The sequence below is a fragment of the Lichenostomus cassidix genome, chromosome 3 (genome assembly GCF_008360975.1).
Source record: "Lichenostomus cassidix isolate B80296 chromosome 3, HeHo_3.0, whole genome shotgun sequence".
NCBI classification, from domain to species: Eukaryota; Metazoa; Chordata; class Aves; order Passeriformes; family Meliphagidae; genus Lichenostomus; species Lichenostomus cassidix.
In genome coordinates, this window is record NC_139483.1 from 3,588,904 (window position 1) to 3,604,474 (window position 15,571).

The 15,571-nt window shown below is 40.9% G+C and overlaps 1 protein-coding gene across 6 annotated transcripts in view; it reads left to right on the top strand.

Moving 5' to 3' along the window:
- MACROD2 (mono-ADP ribosylhydrolase 2) overlaps positions 1-15,571 on the top strand; it is an 824,802-nt gene that overhangs the window by 788,589 nt on the left and 20,642 nt on the right. For all 6 annotated transcript variants that reach the window (XM_085054069.1, XM_085054070.1, XM_085054073.1 and 3 more), the window contains exons 15-16: positions 460-534; positions 1,030-1,122. In XM_085054069.1, coding sequence (XP_084910195.1) covers positions 460-534; positions 1,030-1,122 — 168 coding nt within the window. The remainder of the gene's footprint in view (positions 1-459; positions 535-1,029; positions 1,123-15,571) is intronic.

A 15,571-nucleotide genomic window follows, 5' to 3' on the forward strand; every position in this document is an offset into this window, starting at 1 on the left:
AGTGAGTTGTGGGGCAGTAATGCCTGGTGCTCCTGGGAAAACCTAAATAGGTTTAGCCATACTGCTCCTGGGTGCCCAGCACTGTTACATTGTCCTCCTGTGGTGCTGTTGTGGGTCTGAAAGCCTGTGGGGTGTTTCTGGTCCTGCTGTCAAGTGCAAGCACTTTACAACAGCTCTTATAAGGAACTGTGTCAAGGCTGAGCTGCAAAAGAAGAAAAAGCTCTAAGTGCTGCAGGGTGAGTTTTGACCAGCTATTTAACAAATTTAATGCTCAGAGCTTGTTAAGTGATATTTTCATATATAAAATGTGTCCGAAATTGTTCACTTAATAGAACAAAAAGCAATGCTTGGCTGAGAAGTGCCATGCTGTGTGTGAGGTTCATGTTCTGTTGTGATGAATTTAGCACTGCCTGCATGCAGGATCATCCTGATAGCATCTTCTGTTTGTTGTATTACCAGGACAACTGGATGTTTCTGCAAATGAGAAGATAAAAACTGGGGAAGATTCCCAAGGCTCCTGCATGGAAATAGATGGTACTCTATGTGTCTTGAAAGCAAAAAGCAAGATTAACAAGCAAAAACACCAACATAAAATCATGGAATTATAAAATGTTTGGTGTTGAAGGGATTTCAGAGATCATCTTTCATCAACAATCCTGCCATGGGCAGGGACACCTTCCACTATCCCAGGTTGCTCAAAGCCCCATCCAACCTGGCCTTGAACACTTCCAGGAGTGGGGCATGGACTGGGTGTGTCTCTGGGATTGCAGGGATTCCCAGTGAACACCCATGCTTGCAGTAGGCACATGAGATTTGGTGTTAAATCCCAAAACATTCAGTAGCTTTTAGGCTTTGTGCTGAACTAGAGCCCCTTGGATTTCCTTGGACAGCTTTTGTATTTGAACTCCTGGAGGAAAGGATCCTTTTCCTCTGCCAGTGTTTTTAATGGCAAGGTCTCTAGTGGATGTTAATCCTTTTATGTCTGTTCTGAAAAGCCTTACTCCTTATCTTTTTATCAAATTTATTCAGAGCCACTGTTGAACCAAGAAGACACAACAGAAGTTGAGACACCTTTGATTCTTGGTGCAGAGGAAAAGGAAGAAGAAGGAAAAGAAGAAGGAGGTGAGCCTATTATAAAACAAATGGAGGCAGACAATGCTGCTGTGCTCGTGTTATCCTTTCCTATTGTGAGGAAACAGGGAGAGAGCAAATAAAAGCTTTTCTTTTCCTCTGAAGAAAAACCCCTTTTTTGTCTTATCTTTGAGTGTTGTTTTGATATATTGGACTTGGATTTGCATAGGAAGCTAAATGAAAAAAAAGTGCACTCAGGTTCAAAAGTGACGTTTAAACACTCTTCTCATTTTTGGTTTTTTGGTTTTTTGCATTTAAGTGCATAATGCTGATTATACAACCAATTTATGTCCTTTTAAGTATCCTCGTGATCACATTTGCTCGAATCATTTGGAGTATTAAAAATAAATGGGTATGATAGTTATTTGTGAGGTCATTAATGGAGATTTAACTAGAGATTAACTAAAATGAGTAATTCTAATGAAGAAACCAATATTTGGAGAGAGAATGCAGTCTTCTGAAGCAGTAATTTTTTTTCTGTGTATTTAAAATCTTGGGAATGCTTTTGCAAGAAAATGAAGAAGTTTAAGCATTGGATGCTTCTGAGAACCCTGCATTCATCTCACCATTTGTAAGGACACATGGTTATATAAAAAATAATGTGCTATGCAAATAATTCTCTAATTGTAAAGTAACTGCAAGTTAATTATATGGTCATTTGTAGAGCCCAGGGATGAATTTTACAGTTCCAAATTAAAACACAGGCATGATTTTTATTGAAAAGTTAGGTCAATACTAACCGTGTTGTCCTAATTATGAACTTCTTTTCTCAGCACCATTGACACCAACTTAATTTCAAACTTGTGTTAACAATATTGACAATTTTCTTCCCTGTGAAGGCAGGTTAATAGAACCTCTTTGCTCATACACAGCTAAACAATATTTATTTTCCTTTTTTTTTTTTTAATTTTAATTGCCTATCTGGGTTGCGACTAATCACACCTCCTTGTTATCATTTGTGTTAATGGTATTGGTTTAGTGCTGTGTTAATGATGATGAAGGGAGAACTGATATAATTCTTACATTTAAATTCGGGTAAATGGTACCACACTACTTCAGCTGCAAATCCAGGTTATCCAATGCAGCCTCACTCTGATTGCAAATACCAATGTCATTATGTTAATCTCCTCCAAATAGAAATTATTTATGTTTTATTTTATGTATCATCTCAAGTAAATTGGACAAAATGTACCTTCTTTATTTGCACATTTTCCCCTCTTTACTGTTTTATCATCCCCTACAGCTAGGGACTGCCATTTAGTTCTCAGCAGAGAGATTCTATTTCAGCATCTGTTCTACTTGCTATTATAATATCCAATGTTAAGGAAAAGCAGGTAATGTCAGAAAAGGGTTGCTCTTGCCACCTTTCCTTTTCCAGCCCTTGATTTTCAAAGACTAAGTTTCAAAGACTAAGTAAAAGGTTCTTGCTAAATATTTTGGAAATTGTTCCTACCTGGGGGCTCAAGTGTTGGTACTGTGCAGGATTTGTCTGATCCAAAGCTTGTTGAAGTCCATAGGAGGAGTGTCATCAATTTAAGTGATCTTTTGGTAAGTTCCATGATAAGAGATGTGTTTAGTCTGTGTTCAGGATAACAGCAGAAATATTCTGTTCAGCTTCTTCCAAATATACATCTTCGGAGCAGGGAAAATAAATGGGTGCTCTTGCAGAGCAGGAGCAGAGAAGGAAATTAAGACTTTCCCTTGCTTTGTTTCGTTCTTATGGGTATAAGCAACCTCGTAGCTCATCTCACTAGATGCTTCTTGTTCTGGTTGGCACAAATTCTGCCACATGGGTTTTGAAATTTTGCCATTAAGTGAAGTGGGTCTAGGCAAAAAGAAGTAAAAAAAAAATAAAATCAGCTGAAGTTCAGACTGATAAAATAAGGTATATATCCCAATGAGAGACTCCTCTTAATGGAAAGAGATTACCTGGCATAAAAAGAGATTTAGTATGTGACATTATTTTATGTAATCCAAGTGCCACCTCCTAAAGTAATTCAGCTGAATAGTTTTCCAGCAGCACACACAGTACATTTGACATAGGATGAAAAACCATATTTTTGTCTAAGAACATGTGGGAGAAAAACTAACACAGGACTGCTAATCTTTTAAACAGAAATTCATGGATCTTAAGTTGGTTTGACCATTCTGGATCTATATGCACAGCCAAATGTAGTGACTAGTAAAATACAAACTACCTGGTGTTTCTGTTCTGTGTGGGATTTTTCTTGTGTGTGTTTTCAAACTCATCACAGAGCAAAGGGTAGCACGAAGCTGCCTCTCTTTTTTCTCTCTCTCTCTCACTGGGAGCATTAGATTCTGGCAGTCATCTGCCATCCCTTTACTGTGTAAACCACTGAAGGACCATCAAAGAACAAAGTCCCTTTTCCAACCTGAAGCTGGATTTCTGCTCAGTTACTGGTTGCAGCTTTGAAGTGTGCTGGGCATTTTTTCAGTGATGTGGTTTTCTGTGGAAAAATGGTGTGTTTCTTGCCGTTTTAGTGATGTGTCTCAGTTTAGGTGAACTTCTAACAAACCGTCGGTTATTTTCTGCTTTAATTGTGCACATTTTACTGCCAGCTCATCTCTGTGTTTTGGGAGGTTTTAGAGCTTGCAGGGTGCTTTCTGCATAGCTCATTTCACCTTACAGCTCCAGGGTCATACTGCAGTGTGTATTCCCAAGGAGTCCCAGGTCCTAGTGTGTTCAAGGGACACTGGGAGCCCTGAGGAATGAAGAATCAAAATCTTTGCCAGCAGTAAGAACCAAGCCAGATTACCCTGAAGAATATAACAATGTGAGGCATCAAGCATTTCATAAAAACCTGCTGTTGCTTTCTCCAAAATCAGTAATAAAATATCACATGTGCCAATTTATTCCCTTTTTTCCCTCCTGTAACTTGAAGTTATATATTACAAGGGAGAAGCTGAAGAAAAAAGGCAAACTAATATAGCTTTTTAATTTTTTTTTAACTACTATAATGCACTCCTTCTGGTTCACAAAAGAATAATGAAATTCTATGTTTCTTATATGACATGGGAATATTCTGAAATCCCTTTATTAAAAACCAGAGTAAGTGGTGATCACTGACCTCTTTGCTGACTAGCTAAGTGTACACAGTTTTAACACACCTTTTGTCAGTCCCTTTATATGTACCCTTGGAAATAGTCCTGTTATGAAGCAATGACTACACACTCAGCATTTATTTGTAGATTTATTCAGCACATTTATTCCACAACATAATTTGCAGCACGTGGAAGTTCTGCTCTAGCTAAGCCAATAGCTGTAACCTGTAACACTGCAGGCAACATTTTGTCCATTCATCACTTGTCTGTTTTACTTTAGCAGGAGTGATAATTTTATGGCATAATCTTGGAGAGAATTAAATATTCCAAAACCTGAAGAAAAGAGCTCTCATGTTTTATAGTTTGAGTCTCAGGCAGTTATAGGATTTTATATGCATTGGTACAGTCATAAATAATGTCAAACTGATGACTTTGTTATCAAACAACGTCAAAAATACCAAAATGACATTGTGGCTATAGAGAAATGAAAGACTTATTGAGAAAGGTCTTTCTGGACAAATCTGACATTTTCATTACTGATTCATGGCAATTTTATTGCTTAACCAAACTCCTTTAATTCTTCAAGTGGAGAGAGAGATGAGACATTTTGGAAAAAAAAAAAAGGTAAAAGTTTTCCTTAGAATTTTTAAATAGATAATTTCACTTTGTTTGGAAAGAAAATAATGTTTTGGAGTGTTGTGGCTTCTGAAGATCTAGTATAAAAGCTCCAACTTCTTTTATTCAGTTGCTCAAAGAGGAGAGGAATAAATATCCTGAATCAGATACAGTATGTTTGGTGTTTGATAAGAACCCATACTGAATAGATCAGATGCCATTATTTTGAGGCTGTTACAGCATAGTCAGACACTAAATATAAAATATATATCTTTAAAAAGTTATTCTGACAGATATTGATGTTTGGCAAAGAAAAAAAGTGCAGCATTGGACCTTTTGCAGAAATGCTGGAAAGGCTGTGGAAGCAGAACGCTGCAAATGGGTATTTAAAGCTCTAAGCTATGCAGAGATGTGGGCTGTTGGAAAGCAGGAGATGGGACTAGTGGAAGGTGTGCAGAGAGATTGTGAGTGGAAATCCTAAAAGGTGCCTTGCCCATGAAGCCTCACTTTGCATGCATTTCTTTTCTTGTACTTCACAAAACTCCAGGGAACTTTGCAGCTGCAGTGTCAGCCAGCTCAGGAGATTTTGTGGCCACATTATGTTTGCCAGCCCACTGTGCTGAGTCTGTGGTGGTCCAAGGGCTATATGAAGCACTTTGCCTTCCTGGCACTATAGCTGTGGCACAAAAGGACAATCAAGTAATTCCTGTGGCTTGTGGAAGTAGCCAGGTGAGGCTCACCTGCATCTTCTCTGCTCTGCTTACCCATCACAGCCTGCAGAAGAGGAGTAGGGTGCTTTGGCCTACTCTGTGGGTTTTTTTGTGGTGTGGGGGCTCTGGCAGGTGTGGAGTAGGAGGCATCCAGGCTCTTCCATCAGCAAAGAGGCTTCTCTGATGGTGCAGGATGGAGCAGGAAATGGGATGCAGACCTCCTGCAGGGCTTCCTGAGGGTGCTTCCCTGAGGATGCTGTGCAGCACTGTGCACTGGCAGTCAGGGTGGTTATTACACTGTCAGCAGTCTGCTCCAGATATTGATTTCAGTCTCCTGAGGAGAAAAAAGTCATATCTATTTTCCTGCCTCAGAAGGAATCTGTTTCTTTTCATTACTCTCCATATATCAGGTTCTAGCCTGAATATATGTAAAGAATAGGTGGCACAAGATTAATTTTAAGTTCTAATTATTTTTCATCCCTTGCAAGGAAAAATAATTTCTTTTTTTCTGTGGGCTTTTCTAATAAACAAGTAGAAAATGTAAAGAATTTTTCAGCTTAAACATTTTGCTTGCTGTCACAGTCACTTCATGTTATCAAACTTGATGGTAAGGGTAAGAGACAAAAGCCAAAAGGAAAGAAAACAGGAAAATAACAATAGGGAATACTGTAACAATGATAGCATTTAAGGTTTATTATGTCTATTTGATTGCTTTCTTCATTTCATTTACAGTAAGCAGAATAGAAATAGTATTATGAATTGGCAATTTTTATTGCATTAAAAAAAATAGTTTTGTTCCTGTTGAAAGTGTTGACAATGTGGGCTTTGTTTAGTTTAATTAACTCATGTTACAACACTGAATTGAATCATGCTCAGCATTAAATCACATAAAAGAAGCTTTAGAACACTTTTCCATGCACAGAAAATAAAAAGAAAGAGAAGAAATTAAATCCTCTGAGAAGCTGGAGGAGAAACTGGATATTTTTAATACAATATATTGAAGTGCCATTTTCATTTTGATTTTCCATGGTGGGAATGCCAAAAAAAAAAAAAAAATAACATCATGAAATCCCAGTGAAAAGCAGATGCTATGATGTCATTCTGATCCTCATATGTTTATAATAGTATTACATGATGTTATGTGGTTTTCACTTGTGAGCTACAAGCCTTGAAGAGCTTTAAGATACTGATGATGCCCTTTGCACGTATGAAAACTGGGGAGATAATGGAATCCATATTCCAAATGGTGGGGACCAAGTCTACCAGACTTTGGTTTCAGTTCACCTCTCCAGAGAGGCAGCAGTGCCTTATGCAAGCAAAACATGGATCTCTTTCAAAATATCTCAAATAGCAACCCAGGAACGAGGGAAAGGAATACTGGGAGAGTCTGACATCTTAGAAACGTTTTCCTGTAACATATTGAAAAAGTAGGGCTCACTGGCCGAGGGCTGCACTGTCACAGATGGCAGCATAGCTAACAGTATTTCTGGCAATGAGCTTTAGCACCTCCAGAGAGATGGCACCACTTTAACATACACTGTACAGCTACAGAGGCATCTGTTTCAACAGTGAGCTTAGCTCCTGTGTGCCACAGTAAGAAATTCAGTCTTAAATTAGAATAGGTCCAGCAGACCAAAGGAGTGCAAGCAGTTTCACTGGGAAACAATTTGATTCCTCACAAATAAATGTTATGGTTTTGTGCTGTGTCTTCGACAAAAGGAGTCTTCATTTTGTTAAGCACTGATAAATTTTAGATTCTTAGCTCTTTTAGTGAACTTTGTGATGGAATACACACAGATCCAGCTGAGCTGGCTCTGGAGCTAGAAATTCTGTGCTTGCACTTGCGCAGGTTTTGGATGGATGTGCCACATTTCCCAGGTTATGGCACTATGTTATGGCTATTTCAAAAACTCAAATGGCCACATGCTTAGGGCAGCAGGGAGACAAACTGCATTTCACCAAGGATTTTCATAAAATAGAGTGGAGTTCAGTCATAATTGTGTGTGGAAACCACAGCCAGTGGGGTGGAGAAGGGATGATTTGGAGAACTGTCTTTTATTTCAAGTATAGAACAGGAAGGAATTAAAAGAACACATCATATGGTTTAGGATGGAAATATTCCCTGGCTTGTTCTTTGGGTAATGGGGGAACATTTTCACTTCACTGTTTATTTCTATATTTTTGCCTAGTGCTGTGGTGAGGAGTAGATCTTGTTCTCCTATGAGAAGGGTGGGTTGTTTTTTTTTTACTTACTCTGTGTACTGTCACATGGGTCAAGAGACACACTTTTTGATTCAGCTCTATGCTCTCTTCTGTGCATTCCCACTTCTGGGTCAGATAGTGAGGCACACCATGGTGTACCTCAGAGGTGTCTTTGCTCCTTGTGCTTGGAAAGGGAGGCCAGAGCTGTACAAGAAGGAACTGCCACATATAGTAAAGGGAAATGTGTGTACAGCCTTGTAAAGTGGAGGTTTGCTAGGGCATGACCCCAGCTGAGATTAAATTTTCCTCACTGCTGCAGATCCAGAGCAGGAAAAATCCCACCTGATTTCACTCAGATCTTTGAAACATAATGCATTCCTCTGGATTTTCTCTTCCTTTTTTCTGCCCTTTACCCATAACTTTTTGGAAGTGTGTCCCCTCACCTTTTCCTAATGTGGTTGACAGGTGAGTGCTTTTTTGAGGAGAGCTTGCCATCTGGAACAGTTTTCCTCTGCTTGGTTGGATTTTATCACATTTTGCTTCCAGATGAGCATGCAAGGGCATCCCCTGCATACCTAGCCCATAGTATCAACCCAACAGCCCAAACTGCCCCTGCCTCTAGTCACCCAGAATGAGCTGCCAGGGAGAAAGCTCTCCCCTCCTACATCTCTGGGCCTGCCTCTTAATCAGGCAGTCATCTCAACATACTGGTGCAGAAGTGCACCTCTTTGGGACTTTCTGATTTTTCACAAAAAGCTCAGCTGCAGGCTGTGGCTAGCACAGGTCTTTCCCATGAGAATTCCTTTTGTGTTTTATAAATAAAGATAAAGTTTAGATGTTATTGAAAACAGTGTCCCAAGATCTGGACAGTGCAGGCCTGGCCAGTCAGGCCTAGGGGGAGGTTTCTGACTGACCAATCTGGGTGACTTTTGAAAACTCTATATATATGATGAAATCAAAACAATAAAGGGCTTTTCCTTCTTGCCACTGAGAACTGGGTCTTTTCTCTGCTAGCGGCTCAGCAGCGACAGCAGACAGTCTATGGACAACTGCAAAAACACTTGGTTTTGTTTGAGATCTGAGAGAAACGTGAAGAGTAGGGCATGGTGGGTTTTTTTCCTTAACTGTATGCATTCTTCAATGCTTATAATGTACTTACTTGCTTAACACTGTGCTTTGCTGAAACAGTTGCTAAGGATTTTCCTCCCAGGTTCAAACTTATGGCTTCTATCCTGAGTTCTAAAATCCATTGCTTTCTGCAGCCAGCAAATTTCAACCAAAAGATGCCCTTCATTAGTGTTTCATTGGTGCAGGGTCTTTACCCTGAAATTTGGGGATATGTATAAGCTATTTGACTCATTATTCCCCTTTGTGGATGTGCAGTCTTCATTGTTTGTTCATTCTGCCATCACTATGCCAATAATCATAGCTACTCCAGAGGCCAAAACCACCTTTATTCCATTTACATCACCCTCTCTAAAACCTCCTAATATCTACATTAGTTGACAGCCCTTGAAAGAGCATGTCTACACATTCACCATTTTCTCTGTGGAGGAAATAAACAGTTACTTACAGGCTATACCATTCTTACCTGGATAGAAAAATCAGTTAAACTCTGTTCTGGATTCTGAGCAGAAAAAGTCACTAGTCTCTTCTCCATTGCCCCCTGGCTACAGCTAACAATGGTGTATCATCAGGGGGTCAGGATGGCAAATTCACTGTATCAGGGCCTGGAAAATATTGAGATTCCAAATTTGTGGCCAAATGCTGTCACAGTTGCAAGGCGTTTCATCAGTTAAAGCACATCTGCTGGATGTGTTTTTATGGTCTGTCAGCCTGAAATGTAGCACAAAGGTGTCAAATGAGGACACATGGAGATACCTCAGGTGCTTCAACATAAGATGTCAATGTGCTGAAAAATCAGTGCCTAGCTCCAGCAGCTTGAGTCGAGGAAACTAACTTGCCTCATTCTTCCAGCTATCCAAGACAGAAGGAAGATAAGCAGGAAGCTCACAGATGGAGCAGGGAGTCATGGTTGGGTCTGAGCATCACCCCCTCTCTGGGATGCTGGTACCTTAGTGTGGTGCCTCCATCAAACCAGCTGTTCTGGAGAGGTCGAAAATGGAGTAGGACTTGCTATTGTGAGTGTACAGCAGCTTCCTTGCTTTTTGTTTGGCTCTTTTCTGAGCATTGAATGGTCTCTGCAGGTGACAGAGTCTCATTGGTGCTGTCCCAGCAATGAAAGAGGCTTCTCTCCTGGCTAGAATGCAGGAATCTCTAAGACACAAGGATCAAGGGTGGAACCCTTCCAGCATTAATTCAGATTTATTTCCAGCACAGGATTTGAGGCCACTGGCAAGCACTGGCATGGTCCCTCTCCCTCAGTTGGGCGCAGATGCTCATTGCTCCAAGTTTTGCATGGCTGCTGCCATCACATCTCACTTCAACCCTTGGCCCTTCTTCTTGGTATTTCACCTCACACATTCCTGGTGTTTTGCTGTGATCCTTACCAGCACACCCGGTCCTTCCTTCAGGTATCAGGAGCTCTTGTCTGGCAGTGACATTGCCAGATCTACATTACAGCGATCTACAAAGCTGGATCGCCAAAAGCTGTGCTCTCGTTTTTTGGGACCTCCTCCTTGGGACAGCAGATATTTTACAAATATTTTATTAATAGCTAACAGCTTTCACACTGGTCTTGGTCTGGTAAAACTGCCATCCTCTGTGGTTTTATCTCTCTGTATTTCAAAGCAGTAACAGTCCAGTGTGTGGTAGGTCCAGCTATTGTGGTATTTTTAAACTGTTGTCAGTGTTTTAAATGCCTGTATCATTATAAATCTGCTTGCACATAGAAACCTGAGTCTTGAATTGCAGATGACTGAGGTTACTGGGAGGTTACTGACATGTCTCAGTAACCACACAGTGGTACTGCAGGCTCCTGCAGCTGGGACACAGCTGCTCTTCAGGTAAATGTCCAAACATGTGAACAATTTTGTAGCTTGGTTTTGAATCTTTTGGCACTGCAATATGGGCAAATTTGCCTAAAAAAAGAAAAGAAAGGTAAAGGAAAAAGTCTTTAAACAATATTTCTAATATTGTCTGCTTCCAGCATGACAAAAGGGAATAGATTTCCTGGATGCAGTTCCACTTGCTGGCTCTTGACATGTGTGAGCATGAAAAGCAGATGATAAGAAATGAGTATATATCTGGTACCTATCTAAAGAAACCTGAGTTATCTTAGAAATTGATATATACAGATATCATAGAATCTGCTCGTGAAACTCTTCCCTCTGGCATTAAATGCAGCCAATGTTTAACAGTACTAAGTTAAAGGTGTGATGTCTAAGACACAGGAAATCATTCAAAAGGGAAAAGAACTTTCAAGGGGAGCCTGAGGGGGAGAGGTATTTACATCAAGATTTGGCTGGAAAATATGGTTAATGCCATTTGTTCTTCTCACAACTGCTATGGGATATTTAACCACCAGAGGTAGCCATGACCTGAGGCTTGTATGTGATGCTGGAAGTGCAGCATTGCAGTGCTGTGCAATGCATTAGATTGCCAGAACAATTTCCTTCTTGTAATGAGGTCTGCCATTCAAGGATGGATATAGCTTGCTCTTGTCCAGCTTGTGAATCCACCTGGATCACAGCACACAGCTGAAATATTTGGAGAAGGATCTGCACATAGGAGGGCAGGAAATCAGCCACACATATTCGCATCCCAAAAGTGAGAGTGAGCACAACAATGCTTTTAGGCAAAGGTTTGGTCAGAGCTTTGGGTGTCAAAGCCAGCTTGCCCCTTGCTGACCTGCAGCTGGAATCAGCTGGAGACACATCCAGCTCCTCCAAGAGAAGGCAGGATGGCGCTGGCACTTCCACAGCTCATAGCTGACAAAGCCATTTAGAGCAAAGATAGCTTAGATTTTGCCCCAGTGTGCAAAGTTTGCCCTTTGAATGTTGTGGTTTTTCTCTAGCTACCCTTAGAGATAGGAAAACACAGCTGAGTGTCATCCAGGCCTGAAGAGGCTGGAGCACATCAGCTGCTTGCCATATTGCTGGAACACCTGGGGCATTTGCTTTGACATCTGAATGCAGACTGTTCACCTGTGTTGCCAAGTACAACAGAAGCTTCCTTCTGGCTGGCAGGGTGGTATTAATTTAAAGAGAACACCATCTGTGGGGGCTTGGAGAGCAGCAGTCAGAACAGACAGGTAGAGAGGTCACCAGGAATCATCTTGTTCTCATCCAGGGGCCTTGCCACCCACATCTATTACCCAGCATTTCAAATTAGCAGCTGTATCTTGGGGAAAGCTGCTCCCATTTGCTTTCCTGAAGATGCTGTTCTTACTAAGAGATGTTTCTGCTGAACCTTTAAGCTCATTTTCTGAGCTTTCACAGGCATTTTGAGCGGTAATGGTCTTGGTGACAGAGTAAAATTAAGGAGTCCTGTACCTCCCTGCTCCAGACTGCCCCTTTGTCCTCCCCCTTTTTTCCCAATGCCACTACCAGATGGTTGGAGATTTTTCACCTTTTTAAAAGCTTTGTATTTTCCCATCTCAGCAAGCATGTCTCAGCCATGCTTAATCAGCAAGGCTTTTCAGGCCCCCTTATTTGCCCCCCCAGAAGATGAGTTAAGGACTTGAACATTTTCAATAAAGTGCTTGGAAAGCAAATCCTTAGAGGCAAGTCATAGGTGCAGAAGAATGTTATGTTATTTAGTGTTGGGGATCAGTTGTTTGTTCTTTCTTTTCTCTGTTTCTTCTGTCTATCTGTCCTCTCATCCATCCATCCTTCTGTCCAACCCATTCTTGTCTCTCAGAACATTCAGGGATGTCCCTTGTTTTTTGGCAGTGGTTGACAGCCACTGATATCTGGTACTATTCAGAGAGCTCTCACCCGTGGGCCAGTTCTTGAATACTGTTGTTTTCAAACTGCTTTAATCTGTTTAGATCCCCTGAATAAAAAATGGCAAATATCATTAGCTAACCAGTGCTAGGAGAACGTTGAGTTAAGGTGTTTCAGTTTAGGGTTTGGGGTTTTTTTTTTGTTTGCTTAATTCCCACACTTGTTTGAAACTAGCTTGTAAGCTTTATTTACAAGATCAGAGCAGCTGAGATGAAAGCCTGGTTAATTAACAGAAAATGTATTTGCATCTTGCTTTGTGCTTGACATTGAACATTATTTGTTTCTGCATTGTCACATACACTCTTTTATTAATAATCTGTGAGCTTTAACTATATACAACTATATACAACTGCAAATGAGATTTTAAAAAAACACAAAGCACAACTTTTTCCCTCCCTCCCTATAAAACACAAGAGCTAGCTGCTTAACCATGTGAAGCACAGATTTGTGTGGAATTCCAACTACCTCAGAGATAACTGTGGACATTTGCCATGTAACTGAATTCAGTGGCTGGTGTTTTGCATTTACAGGTAAACAGGAGCATCCAGCCATCAGGTGTTTGCATCACTAGAATTAAATGCCTATTAATATAGCCTCTCAGGAGATAAATATTTAGATATCATTAAAATGGCTAGCTGTAAATACATGGAAGTGCCCATGGATGATGGGGAAAAATGTGGGAGGGCATTTCCTTGCAAGCACAGAGGATGTAACCTCAATTACTGCAGTTTTCTTCCCTTCATGTTCCACATAAAGTTGTTGCTACTAGGTGCTCACTGCCCAGAGGAGAGCAGTGCTTTATCCAAGGCTAGATTAAAATGCTCTTCATATGCTATTCTGATTCTTGGCATTTTTTTTAAGCCACTGAGGGAAATAAAATGCAAAGAGTGTGTCTAAACAAATGCACAGCGTAGGTTTGTGTTATCTCTGTAACAGTGCTCCCTCCATTTGTGTAACTCAGGCTGTGGCTGAAGAGGAGTGCAGCTCCCCAGTGTGTTGACATCACTATTGATAAACCACGTGGCAACCTTTGAAGTGCTAACTGGCTTTCTTTTAAGAGAGTTGTTACGTTTTTCTCTTCCATTTGTTTTCCGCTAAAAGGAATGTTAGTATTTTTGTGATGGCTGGTGCTTAGCAGAGCTCCTCTGTGTAAAGATAACAAATGAATTATGTGACCTGACATTCTCCCTGGAAGTGTGCTCAGAACAAAGCAAGCCAGTGGCATTTCAAAGCCTGCTTTTCAAGTAGCTGGTTATGTACTCTATTTATCAGAATCGCTAGGAAATGCTATTTGTCTGGTATTTTGCACATTCTCTTAATTGACTGGGAGGTGGAAAAATCTCTGGGGAAAGACCCATGGCACGGGTGTTGGAACCAGATGATCTTTAAGATCCCTTCCAACCCAAACCATTCAATGATTCCATGACCCCCAGGACCCAAAGGACACAGATGCAGAAAGCTTGAAGGTGATCCATGCTTTCTGTATCCTTGTGTTGGCTGAGAGCTTCAAGCAGTTAGGTCTGCTGCAGGCTCTGAGAAAGAAGAGGTGAGCTCTAAACTTGTGAGAGCAGGTCCAAATTTCTGGGCACACTTTGGAATGGACATACTGATTTTCCTCTTCTTGCCCTTCTTCTGGGAGTTGCTGAGGAGGCATTGCCCAGAGCAGCAGGGGCTCCCCAGTTCCTCAGTGAGCATCCCTTCTGCTGCTAATGTGGAATAAATCAGAATTTGGAGGATATGTTCTGAGGATATGGAGAAAAGGGCAGAGGGCTGGTCCAGCCTTGGCTGTGCTCAGCCACTGTGGCTGAGGACACCACAGGGACTGTCACCCAGCAATCCCAAAGCCTTCCTGATGAGGTTTGTGCAAGTGCTGTGTTCCTGCACAATACTTTGTCTTTGATCTAATACTCTATATAACCGGGAATTTTGTTTTGGCAAGAAGGCAACTCTTTTTCTCCACATTTCACAGGTTTCTGTGGCTAGCACAGGTCTTTCCAATGAGAATTCCTTTTGTGTTTTATAACTAAAGATAAGGTTTAGATGTTATTAAAAACAGTGTCCCAAGATCTGGACGGTGCAGACCTGGCCAATCAGGCCTAGGGGGAGGTTTCTGACTGACCAATCTGGGTGAGCTTTGAAAACTCTATATATATGATGAAATCAAAACAATAAAGGTCCTTTTCCTTCTTGCCACTGAGAACTGACCTCTTTACTCTGCTAGCGGCTCAACAGCGACAGGTTTCTATTTTCTCGAGACTTCACAGTTTTGTTGCTCTAAACCATCACATACTTAAATGGATTGGCCCACTAGCAGCCCATGGTAAAAATTTTGCAATAAAGCCACCTTTTTGAGGCCTGATATTCAAATCACTGCTGGGCTCCCCTTGGGAGGGATGGCCACATCAGCAGCTCCAAGGACTGGACTGTAATGATGAATGCCAAAAAGCCCTGCTGCATAGGCTTACTCTGGGGAAGTCATTCTGTGTACAGAATGTCATCCACAGCACTCAGAGTTCTCACCAATTCCATCAGCTATTTGCAGGGTTCTTTCATGTTTGGGCTGGGGAAAGAGCTGCATTAATTCAGGGTTTATAAATCAGAGAAATAAAATAAAAAAAGGTCTAAACTTTTAAGTTTGCTATAGTAAATATGGCATGAGATGAATTTAGAGAACCTTATTTGGGGTCTATTTTCATTATGCTTCCTGTTGTACATTAATGGGTACACTGTTAGGTTGTCTCTTGGGGTATGAATCACTCTGTGTTAAGGAAATGAAACTTAAGTGAAGAATTGTGCTGACAGGGAACATACAGAAGGATAAGCAGGATCTTTTTCCCAACTGGTATTTCTACTATCATCATTAATGATTACTGCTGTATAGCCCAGTCTCTAAACTTAAACTGGAAGTACCATGCAAAGCTCTCTTCACAGATTTCTTTACCC